Consider the following 12,788-nt stretch of genomic DNA (forward strand, 5'->3'; position numbering starts at 1 on the left):
CACGTCAGAGGGCATGCCAACCCTCAGACACACACACACACACAAAGAGGCGCTCATTCCATGATCAGTTGCCAGTTGATCAAACAGCATGTCTTAGGGATGTGGAAGAAGACATTTCAATGTAGTTCAACGGAAATGCGTTTAATTACACTTCATTGTTTCACCCAATAATGGTGGCTCTGTGGCTAAGGATCTGCGCTGGTACCTGTAAGGTTGCTGCTGCTTCAAATCCCATTACTGCCAGAAGAGATCCTGCTTCATTGGGCCCTTGAGCAAGACCCTTATCCTGAAAATCGCTCCTGCGGTGCTAGAGAACTGCTGGCCCTACGCTCGGACCCCCAAAGGTCATGCGAAAAGATAATTTCCCTTCAGGGATTAATAAAGTACATCAAATCAAATAATTGATCTTAAAGTATTTCTTAGTAAGATGGATATACGTTTTACTGATTCACGTCTACGGCTCACTTTCACTCTCTGCACCTGGCAGACTACAAACAGCTAGCAGCTTTAAATCCGTCTATATCAGCCATCATGGAGCACACGCCATGTGTCCACGTCACATTCTGCCTCACTATGAACCAGAATTAGGACAACATAAAAGGCACCCTGTAGGGTCCTCCATCCAGATGATCTGCAGGTATCTCAGGACAGAAAAATAGCTGCTACTGAACTTCCTGCTCCTGGGTTATTAAGTGGGCATATTAAGGGCAAAGCCTTGGCATAATGTCTCATCCGTCACACTTACAGGGCTGATGTTGTACGCATTGACTTTAGCTTGAATCAGTTCAGGGACATCAGCAGGCAAGGAGTACTTGTGAATGATCTTCTCCCCTTCCTTTTTGTAGTTCAACTAAAACAGAGAATAAAACATATTTTCATTTGCTGAATGTGTAATAAGAAAACAAAATACTTACAAATGGAAATCAGCTGTCCACGCTAGAGCTGTACTCTATGGTTAAAGTTACAACACTGAACTCCATAAAGATACTGCGCATTGTGTGGTGTAAATCACACACTGAACTCTTAAACAGGGTGAAGATATGCCAGTGACGTACAGTAGTACATTTTTGGACGAGAATAGCCCCACATTATAAATTATATAATTGTCCCCCTGATGCTACTCCAAACTGCAATGCTTGGTAACTTCCACGTGTCAAAGGGTCTCCGTATGAAGAAGCTCCTCGTCCTATGTAGTCTTCTTTAGAGGAAATGTACCCCTCAGCAGCGTCTATCTGTGCTAGCACGCTGTTGCTGAAGACTTACATCCACTGTAATTACCCCATTATATTTTGAAACATTTAACATTTGCCTAAGCTAAAACATTTCATCTTCTTCAACGTTTTGTCATAGCTCATTTTCAGCAGACTTGGCATGAATTTCTTGACTTCTTCTAGTGCTATTGTGTCCTTTTTCATGATACAGAAATGGAAATTTCAGAAAGCATTTCCTATTTGTCGTCACATGTACTGTATATTTCACAGATATATTGCTTCATAACTGCTTCTCACGTGTACTCCACGCACACAGCACGGGCGCTATATAACCTAACTTATTAGCCTTTTTAATTACAGACAAGACTGTCAAGTGTTTCCCATAAGCGGGACTCTCAAGCTCTTATATATCACTGAGGCCAGACGTAAACTGGGGTCTTCTCTCAGGGGTCTCCAGTGCATTGGGCTGCTGAGTTAATGGCAAATATTAGGAGATTAGGAGACATGAGTGTGCGGCTATAATGTGCTGAGGTAATGCGAGTGGCCAAGTTCAAGGGTAGTCAAGGCATAGCCGAGGGGGGGTATTTAGGGTTTGAAACCCCCAAAATATCTGAAACCAGTTCGACAACATTGATAACAGAAGGAATTTCAATTTAGTCTCCTTCTGACCCCCCAGCTACTGAGATTAATGTATGACTACTCCTTAATAGCAAGGCCAATACAATCTAATGAGTACACTTAAGTCATATGAATATAAAATCCCAAAAAGGAACATTTTGTAAAGGAACTGAAAGAACAACAACTTACATCACTCCTTTGCTGCTGATTAATCTTAGCCTGCACTAGTATGGGATCATCGTCAATCTGAGTGAAGGGGATAGTGTCCGGCTTCTGACGGTACTTTTTCTAAAAAAAGAGGGCAAAAGATGACAAACATTAGAAGACCAAGAAAAGAAAAATGTGTTTGAAGAGTCAGGATCCCGTGGTTGTTAAGACAATTTCACAAACAACTTAGAGAAATCGTTTTATTTTGTAGAAACTAATCAACCAAAGTAGTGCCAAGCGAGCAGCAGCCCAGCTCAAGCACACCAAGGTCCTCAGCTCCCTGTCTAACTGGTCGGCTTGACTGTGTTGCTCTCTGAAATTATTCAGAAACATATTTCATAATAATATTCACAACACTTACTCTAGCATTACTGCTTGCCCTACAAGGTGCCCTTTGCCCTGATTGTACCCCCGAGTTCAAACCCTGCTGCATTCTTAGCCTTGTTGGACACGTGTGACACTTATGCTAACAGCCCATTGCTCCCTATTGCACATCCTTGTGACTTTAGTGTCAGCTGTCATCTACCCTTAACTATTCAATCGTGCCCAGAAAAGCCCACCCACTGCCCAACTTAGACGTACAGTAAAGAGAGACCTGCTGCACACTCCGCACAGCTTAGTTATCCCCTCCATCTTGCCAAGGTGCACATTGCCTAGTCGCTGACGTTTACCTCCATCCTGCTCCAGATAGACTCCCCCCAGTTACCCCTGCCAGCATCCTAGCCGTGTTGCTCAGTGGGTTAAAGGTGTGACATTTGGCCATTTTGTTATTCTGTACTATCAATGTAAGTCACATGTAAGGATCCGTGTTACCTCATCCAAGATGGCTCCTGCTTTCTTGGCTTTTTCCACATCCATGGAACCAAAAGGAACCCATCCAATGCCCTTATGCCAGCTGTTGTAATCAGATCGATATTCATTCTTAACAACAGAAAAATCAAAGCTGTTAGAAAAATGTCATTGCAATTAAATGTGTATTCAAAAGAATGAAACATCTCATCAGTACGTTAATAATTATTTAATCTTAGTGGGCTTTGGCTGATTAGCAGTTTATTAACATTAGCAGTTGCTGTGATTTGAGGATTTCCTTACCTCGCTTTGCAGTGAATACGATTTCTTTGCCAAGCTTAGAGCGACGCTGTCAGGGGGGTAAAAGTAACGGTGCTGCAGCTGCTTGTAGTCCACATTGCTGGCAATGCTCTGGGACTTTTTGGCCAAGCTAACCAGGATCATGTCCAGCGGAGTGTGGTATTTCGTCTTGAGCTTCTCGTAATCTTTCTTATACTCGCGCTGAAACACAGAGCATGAAAAGTCATTCTGAGCACCCACACAGAACATCCTCGATGGCAGCCGTGCAAGCAGAAGGGAAAAAAGGCGCCCAGACTGACGGAGATCTTGAGGTGTTATGAAGAATGAACATGAAACAAGGAGGAGCACATTCACTCCGAAATGTATTGTTTGAAAACGTTTAAAGGATATATTTCATAATCAGATTACTTCATTAAATATGCACAAATTCTGGGAAAAGCAAGTGACTGAAAAGGAGTTTTATGCGCTCTGGATTAATAACAGGCAGCACTATTCCCTAATATTTTGTTTTTTTCTTTGCTTTCTCGTGCTTCATGTGACGCTGCTCAAGGTGAAATTCTGAACAATATATTTAATAATTTACAATAATCATAATAACATCCATTTAAAAAATGAGCATTAATAATAATAATAATAATTATATAGCGCCTTTCCCATGCATTGTGGGAGAGTTTGCAGTAAGTAAGTGAAAACGGTGCAAAGCTACTTAAACCTCCGCGTTATCTGGCTGGTTTTGTGACGCCCATCACATATTTTCCAATACTAAATGAAAGCTCAGGGGTCTCAAACTCTGGTCCTGGGGAGCTACTGTGGCTGTAGTTTTCATTCGGATACTTTTCTTAATTAGTGTCCAGTTTTTGCTACTAATGAACTCTTTTGCCTTCATTTGAACTGACTTTCTGTTTGTTTCTTCCTTAATTAGCAGCCACACAAAAGGAGCCAACACGTGACCAGCTGACCTGCGTCCATCGCACAAGATCTGAAAGCGACGTCTTGTATCCAGAGATGTACTGTAAGTGTGTATTATGGACATTCCATTGGCGTCGTCCGTTTTTCCAGACTGAGCGCCAGCAGGCCCGTATTCAGGTGGCACGACCCCCTCGATGTGAGACCCTGACACTCTGCTGAAACCTCCTGATTTGTAAGTAACTCTGAATGAGCATATCAGCTATTTGGGATAAATGCTAGTGAAGTCATGTGATTTATGTAACATCCAGCCAGTACTGTACTACTCTCGGACAATGCAAGTGAGTGTGCAGAAAGCACCGATCAGCCCTTGAAACCTAAAGACGCTCCGATTTCACACTAACACAAGCAGAGGCATTGCTGGTTGAAGTGACTTCTAGAAAAACTTACTTCGCTCTGAATTTTTGCCACATGAACTGAATGTAAAATCTTGGGGTCATCTTGAATACTCAGAGCTCCCACCATCTTTCCTCTTGATTTTTCATATTCCCGTTTATACTTAACCTGAAAAGAATATAAGACAGCGTATGTTTAATTGTATGGCTAGCTGGAAAGTTTGACACCATTTCTAAATTCACTTATTCACTTTATACAAGGAAAAATAAAAAAGAGAAACGGGCACAGTTCATTAGACATTACAGAAGTGAAAGGGAGCATGCTGGGAGTTTGAGTAAGATAGATAGATTCCGGGGCTTTTCAAATAATTTAATTGGATTTATAAATGACATTACAATGAACGCATTAGCCCTCCTAGGGATCGTGACCTTGGTATAGTGGGGGTCTTATGTGCTTCAAAGATCCTTCAACCCCTGTTTTGTGAAGACACGTAGACCTGATAGGGTAACCATAGACAGTTGGTCAAGGACGAGAGTAAAGTGAGGAACACATCCAGATCTGACCCTCATGAATGTCGTCATTAAATCTAAGTGGGCCTCATCCCGAACAGGGACACAGGGAGACACATCTGGAGCCAGGCTGAGTGGCCCACGTAACCCAACTGGGCAGCGATGAAGAGTCACCAAGCACAATGCAGAGGGTCAAAGTCTGGCACAGAGTAGTTGAGATGTTGAGAGGCGGTGATGGAATCGGATTATTGGGATGTGCAAAGTAACTTCTCAGGCTGAAGGAGACAAAACTTTGCAAGAGGTGGAAACATGTAGGCCAGATATGGTGATATAGATCTAGCCTCTACACATTACACTGACTGTGGAAATAAAAACCAAAGGTGATTTCTCTCCTACTCTGGAGTTGCCCCCAGTGGATGAGGCATCATGCATTGTTCATGTGCGAGTGTCATACTGCTGGACTTTATGATGGTGGACGAGAGGGTCGCCTCAAAGTGAATCTGACTGCCCAGAGAAATTCTGCCTTCTTAGAGACCCCAGCGTGGCTGCTCAGTAGGGAGCCAACTTCTGAGTGAGTAGTCCTTGTAGGGCACGTCAACACTCACGTGGGGAATGACAAAGGCTGGGAGGAACAGCTTATTGGATTTCTGGGCTCGTCCTGGATTGGCCACAAAGAGCTTGATAAGGGATCAATACGATATGAACAAGGAAGAAATGTGTGTGTGTGTGTGTGTTTAGATTTAGAAGTCATGAGCGAGCGTGAAAACCTTTTGGTAAAGAAGTGAAGTGCATGTGAAAGTTGACGTTGAGTCCTGAAAGTACAGGGGCAGACAGACACGTGCCAGTCACGTTAGGGTATTTGGCGTGCAGACACTTACATCACTGGCGATGTTGCTGTGGGCACGGGCGGCAAGAAGAGGAATTGCGTCCACTTTTATTTCAAACTTCTTTGCTTTTTCTTTCTCCCAGTCGTACTTGTAACAGTTCTGCAAAGCATGATAACAATGTGCATAAACTCATACAGTTCATAAAAGATTATACCATCAAAGCATTGTCTGATTTGGACAGAAGAACGACAGTTCAATTAAGAATGAGGGCTTTACGGCTTTTCATTTGAGCGTTCTGCTCCTCGCAGCACAGCGTATTACTTGTACAAATGTCTGTCTGTTGTAGAATCACAAAGGGCTCAAGTTGTTCATATCATTCGTAGTTAGAGCTTGAGCACTAAAACACAAACGTCTTACAGTAGAGAAATCTACTAGAATGTTTCACTTCAACTATCTTTGTACTGTATGGGCACATACGGCTGTGGTAGCAAAACAAAAAGCCATTTTTAGAATCATTTGCTTCACTTTTCACTCGGTGCAGGCTCAGGTAAAATGCACATCTGAACTTTACTGACTACGTGAAGAGCCCATAAGGACACCACACATTCGTGGAGCCCAGCACTGACTGACTGACTGACTGTCTGTCTGTCTGTCTGTCTGTCCGTCCGTCCGTCCATTCATTGTTGTGCTCTGGCCTGTTGGCAAATAAAAACTCAGTCAGCAGCATCAATGGGGAGAAGTAACCTGTGGGGGTCTGCAGTGAAAGTCAGGGTCCTGGAGACCTCCGCCAACTGGCTGCCCACCCCTCCTGGAGTTGATGCTGGACTGTCTGATCTGGTGACCCCTGATACCAGAGCTCCCAGTATCTCAGGTGTCTCGTATTTCAGCTTCACAAGCTGCCAATTACATCGGGGTACACATGAAGACACAAACACAAAGCGCTTTAAGCTGCTCAACATCAACGGAGCCCAGCACTCTCCGGCTATTGATTCATTGCTGATCAGCTGTTAACGTAAGTTGCACGCGAAATTCAAACCTTGACTTGAAACGCAGTGTAGTGAGAAGTCAAGTAAAATGACTCAAAACGATTCCAATATACCAGCTTTCTAGGCGACTCAGGCCCCTTCTTCATAATGGCTAAGCGGGTACGACACCCCAGTTTTCACTCCTCGTTGATAGCTCGAGCTCTACTAATCTTACAACCTCAAATATGCATGAAGTCTTAAGACCGCAAAATGAACATCAACTTCTCATTTGTTCTCTTTTCTTAGAATGCTGAGCTACTTAAGCCTCATATGAGCAGAGCGGACGTAGCAACTCCACAATTTAACAAATTAAGTGCAGACACCATCACTAAGTAAAATGAGGCCTGAAGCCAAACTTTAACTGCTGGGAGCCACCATGGGGAGCAGCTTTGTGTACCTGTGCCACGTCCGGATAACGGGACACCTCCCTAGTGAAGTGCAGGTGTGTTCACTCAATAAACGAGAAGATGGCAGAGCAAGAAACACAAGCGTTGGCCTTCCGCTGTAAAATGGTAACACTTTAGTGTAGCTGCTGCACCCAAGGCCTTCACAGACACGTCTTAACACTTACAAAGTGTTTCTCCATCTCGTCATTGTGACCTGCTAACACTGTGGACTGGTCTCAGGTGGCCTTACAGAGACGCATTTCTCTCGATGTTCCATATTTAGTCCGAGGCCTGTGAATCCGTCACATTAAGAAGTGCACTGCGCCCACATGGACAGCTGATGTGTTACAAGTGTCACGAAGACCAAAAGAAGCCTTTGTTAAGGTCTCACTCCATAAGAGAAAATGAAAAGTGTTACCGTGACAAAGGGCAGTCGGCAGGGACAGATACGTAGGCTCAACGGCGTGGACTTCCATCCCGAACAGATGACATTCAGCTTTATATTCATTTTGCCATTCATGCTTTATGCCTACTAAGGGATGCTGCTATTGGGTATAAACAGGGTATAAAGTACAAGAGCTCCAGTACGGCTCTTCACGTGTCAACCTGGCACAACGGATTCCTGCCAGGCAGGGCACGACCACACGCGGTACACAAAGGCTGTAAATGGCTTACATCGCTCAGATTGTAGGCGTTGACGCGGGACTGGATGAAGAACGGGTAGTCGACTGGCAGAGTGTACTTGACTTTGTCCAACTCGTGTTCTGCTTTGTAGTTCAACTGTAAGTGAAAAGAAGTCAGAGTTGTGAATGAATGTCACGTTTTATAACAAACTCCTTAGCATTCACTAAATCTTTGCCCATGGCAGTTAAAAGAGAGGATCTGAACAAAGGAGTGCACAATATCAGACAACCACAAAAAGAAAAGCCAAACTGAAACTTACGTCACTGAGTTGTTTGGAATTTATGGCTGCTTGAACTGACACGGGGGAATCTGTCACTTGCGTGAATTTGACTGTGTCAGGGTGTTGCTTGTAAGTTTTCTGTAAGAGATAAGAATTAAAAAAACTCACTTTGATGGCACAGTAGTTGGCAGGCAGATAGGCAGGCAAAGTGGCGATTACAGTATTTGACCAAAGTGCGACAGCCTCCTGTTCTAAAGAACGTGCTGAAACTGTGGAGGATACGAGACATCAGGCAGTACATGCTGTAGGCCGCCAACCTGACGCCAGTCCTAGAACTGAGCCCCCCTTATGGTGTCCGGACCCTCTGGGCCTTAAAGGCTGCTTATGTCTCCTGTGCCCAGTCATCTCCCATACTGCACCTCGGCAGATTTCTTCGGTGCTTCATCTCACACCCCGAATCAGGTGCTTTATTGAAACAGCAGGCACACCCCAGTAATAGTAAAAGTAATGCTTTGTACGAGAATCCATCCATCCAGTATCCAACCCACTGTATCCTAACTTCAGGGTCACGGGGGGTGCAAGGCAGGAAACAAACCCTGGGCAGGGCGCCAGCCCACCGCAGGGCACACACCCACACACGGGACAATTTCGGACCGCCAATGCGCCCAACCTGCATGTCTTTGGGCTGTGGGAGGACACGGGGAGAACATGCAAACTCCACGCAGCGAGGACCCGGGAAGCAAACCCACAGTCTCCTTACGGTGAGGCAGCAGCGCTACCCACTGCGCCACCATGCCACCCTCTTACGAGAATCCTTAGGTGGAATAAAAAAAACGATCGGACTTTCACAGCAAGAGAAGTCAAACGTTTGTGTGTTACAAGGAAAAGAAAAACTGAAAGGGAAGAAAAGCATTAAAGTGCGTCAGAAGATGAGCGTCAAGGAGTGCGGTGCGGTGGACACTTACGTCTTTACAATAGTAGGACTTCTTCATAGCTTCATACTCAGGAGTAATGGTTTGTGGAAAGTAGCATCTTGTCTTATCACACTCATAGTCTGCTTTATAGTTTTTCTGAAATGAAAATTAAAGACATGGAAAAAGGATTTCTTTGAAAGGCTCTTCCATAATACATTTACAAAACAAAGCAAAGACTATGCCATGGACCGATCGCTCATTCTTCATTAGAATGGCTGCTGACTTTGGGACACCAAAATCTCACCAGAAGTGTTGACTGAGAACAGCGCGTCGTGTCAATCGATTTATCAAAGCAGCACAGACATTGGGGGTCTCATATGTTTGTATAAATTAAAGCATCACATTCTCCTTTCTGGCATTCACCTCTGACTGAGGTGGCGATGGGAGGAGGAAGGAGCCTTCGAGTCCTAAGGATTCTCCTCCTCCTCTTCCTCCTCCTCCAGGCGTGCTCTTTGACACTTGGCCACGTGAATGGAGGCCGAAGTCCAGGGTTTGTGTGGCCTGAGGAGGAGTAGCAGTGTAGCTGACTGAGTGATGCAGTCGCAGGTGCTGCCCGCCGCTGTGAGCCCACACTCCCCGTCCATCCCCTCAGAACAGCATTTTATGACCGTAGGTTTATTCATCACACTAGCTGGGAACCCTGTAGTGAACTCCCGACTCTGCCCCGCGTGATGTGATTTACACCGAAATAGGCAGAACGGTACAAAAAGTGTAACACCGGAATCTGTCCTTGGTCTTATGACAGTGACTTCGGAGATACAATTTACTTGACTTACATCGTTCTTCATTTCCTCAACTTTCATACAGTGAAGCATGTAGGGATCTTCATAGCTGCCAACGTAGTGCCCCTTTATTTTGTTCTCATAGTTTTCCTTGTATTTGACCTGAAAAAGCAGCAAGTTTTAAAAATCTGGTGTCTGCAGTTAGACGCGTTGTAAGCACAAATGAAGGAAGCGGATGCCGCAGCTCTTACATCAGTGAAGCTCTTCATCACGTTGTCCAGTTTAAACTTGGGAGTGTCGCAGTAGTTGATGCTCTTTCCTCTTGACTTTTCATAGTTTTCCTTATAAACTTTCTGCAAAGAAAAATCAAAGACAGAGAATTTAGGCTCCTTTAGTGAGTTTAGGCCAGCAGGAGTCGGTCAGGGTTAGGGTTAGGTTTAGGGCTTCCGCCCGAGGATGCCATCTAACTTTACAGAGAGGGGCACGAAGGGGCGTACTGAGGTGAACCCTCGACCCTTACAGCTGAACTCCTTGTTTCTGACACTTCATTTTCATTCCTTATGTTAAGTCATGGCAGCCTGGTTACTAGTAATAATAATAATTCTTTGCATTTCTATAGCGCCTTTCTCACTACTCAAAGCGCTCAGTAATTGCAGGTTAAGGGCTGCCCTGCTCAAAGGCCCAACAGAGCAGAGTCCCTATTGGCATTTACGGGATTCGAACCGACAACCTTCCGATTGCCAGTGCAGATCCCTCGCCTCAGAGCCACCACTTCGTGCCTTAAAAAATCTTTTTTAGTGGTCCGACAATGAGGTGAGACCAGGTGGGTGAGGAGAATCCTTCAGGGCGTCAGTGGCCCACCCAAAGGCGGCTAACACACCTCGGCCAGGGGTGACAAAGTCAGCTCCTAGAGGGCCACAGAGGCGGATTTCTGTTTTGGGACATTTTTTATTACGGGCTAATTCTACGCATTCTGCTTAGTTAAAGATTCCTGTCACTGCCATAGTTTTTAGTCCACAGAACTCCGATCAGTCGGAAGTGGCTTTTTATTTCTCTGATAAATTTACTTGATAAAATGCCGAGCCCTTGAACCTTTAGCACTTAACACAGGAGGCACAAGTAGTCAGGTAGCCAGTGATCACATCTAGCGTGTCTACGCACCTCAATAGTCTGCCCACACTTCCTTTGATCTTTTATTATCTCAGGCACATTTCAGATATTCATTATTTAAGTTAATTACGCTCTGCTGTGTTTGTGTTGTATCATCTCCAATATTTTCTCTTACCCTTCTTTGTACATATTTGGGATGTTATACAGTAAATATAAAACTTTTTTTTATTATTGTCCATCCAGCCATCAGGGTCATGGGGGTCTGCTGGAGCCAATCCCAGCCAACATAGGGCGCAAGGCAGGAAACAAACCCTGGGCAGGGTGCCCGCCCATCATAGGGCGCACACACACACACACACACACACACACACACCGAGCACACACTAGGGACAATTTAGGACTGCCAATGCACCTGACCTGCATGTCTTTGGACTGTGGGATGAAACCCACGCAGGGAGGACCCGGGAAGCCAACCCAGATGGGTCTCCGTACTGCTAGGCAGCAGCGCTACCCACTGCGCCACCGTGCCGCCCTTTTTATTATTGTCTTCAAAACAATTCCTTCTGAACGCTTTGAAGTCATCTCCATTTTTTGTTGTGTGGCGCCTCCTAACGCAGAGGCACGAGGTGTTAAGACTCTTTGGGGTCCTTCGTACATGTGGCCTCCATTTTAGGCCATGTTTGAGCCACATCTTGTGCAGGAAATGACCCCCTTATGATAAAGTAAACCAAAGCTGCCAGAATGATCAGAAGGACTTGAAGATGCGCATCAACTGACCAAGGGGTTCACCCCCTAATGGGATACGAGGGGTCAAAGTTCACAAAACATTGAAATCGCTGATGCAGGCGTGTGGTGTGTGGCTTCATGGCACGTCGAGGTGGCTGCTAATAAAGATCATCATATCTTTAAAATCTGCCTCTTCACCGGTGGTCCTCGCCCTTTGAGAGCCCCTCCTAGACAAATTTTATTTCTATGTGGGGGTCGGTGATCATGAATATGAGGTGAGTTTTCATTGTTGGTGCTCTACTAGGGGTCTGGGTGCCTATGGACCTCCATCAGAGGGGGAAAAACTGACAGATTTCTATTACAGTCGAGAATATTTAGACATTAAACATTTATAGTGAAGCACAGATTTAATATGTCAGACTATTTTTATTGTATTTGTAGCTCATAACCTAAATCATTACGTGTGGTATGAAGAGCCTGAATTACACTAATTGTGACTTCTTAATATTATGATGATGATGATGATGAAGATGGTGATGGAGACGATAACTTGCAGCCATTTGCAGGCGTGGTCACTTTAAAGTCTCTCGTTAAATGAAAAGTCAGAAACAAACGAAAGGAGCACAACATGATTACCTGGAGGTGACGCTGTGACACACAAAAGGAAAACTGAAACAAGTCACCAATGTAGAGCATGACGGTCACAAACTGGTCAATAAGCTAAAACTGTTTGTGTAGCAGTTTGGCCGGCGGATACGCTGTGGCTTTAATACGCCGTAAGGCAGGGGAAGGAGGTTTGGATTAATTACAGGCGAGAACTCCGAGCCGCTCTGCCTGAGAATGCGAAAGACAAAGCAACGCGTCTTCACCTGAAGAGGTGGCACCAGCAGGTGGCAGCACAGGCTCTTCTAATGGCACACGAGGTCCAGTAGAGCGGACTTACTGGAACATTCAAAGGACTTTAAAAGGTGATGGTGATGACACTTACTGCAAGTCAACGGGATTCAAATCCGGGCCTTTCTGGAGCCTCGCGTCGGGCGCTGAATTGGGACTTTAATGGCAGGGCGAAAGAAGGACGAAGGGGGACGTGTGGGGACAGCGAGTTATCCGGGGCCTGCAGCAAGCCGAATGTATTTACAGTATAAGGCACATTTAAAACATACAGCGGGGAAGATAAG

The 12,788-nt window shown here is 45.0% G+C and overlaps 1 protein-coding gene across 23 annotated transcripts in view; it reads right to left on the minus strand.

The window, feature by feature from the left end:
* neb (nebulin) overlaps positions 1-12,788 on the minus strand; it is a 162,125-nt gene that overhangs the window by 123,693 nt on the left and 25,644 nt on the right. For all 23 annotated transcript variants that reach the window (XM_039755194.1, XM_039755193.1, XM_039755183.1 and 20 more), the window contains 11 exons: positions 10,026-10,127; positions 9,829-9,936; positions 9,044-9,148; positions 8,118-8,216; positions 7,850-7,954; positions 5,815-5,922; positions 4,482-4,595; positions 3,129-3,326; positions 2,850-2,957; positions 2,019-2,117; positions 746-850 (listed from right to left, as the gene is read on the minus strand). In XM_039755194.1, coding sequence (XP_039611128.1) covers positions 746-850; positions 2,019-2,117; positions 2,850-2,957; positions 3,129-3,326; positions 4,482-4,595; positions 5,815-5,922; positions 7,850-7,954; positions 8,118-8,216; positions 9,044-9,148; positions 9,829-9,936; positions 10,026-10,127 — 1,251 coding nt within the window. The remainder of the gene's footprint in view (positions 1-745; positions 851-2,018; positions 2,118-2,849; positions 2,958-3,128; positions 3,327-4,481; positions 4,596-5,814; positions 5,923-7,849; positions 7,955-8,117; positions 8,217-9,043; positions 9,149-9,828; positions 9,937-10,025; positions 10,128-12,788) is intronic.

The sequence above is a fragment of the Polypterus senegalus genome, chromosome 6, assembly GCF_016835505.1.
Source record: "Polypterus senegalus isolate Bchr_013 chromosome 6, ASM1683550v1, whole genome shotgun sequence".
NCBI lineage: Eukaryota > Metazoa > Chordata > Cladistia > Polypteriformes > Polypteridae > Polypterus > Polypterus senegalus.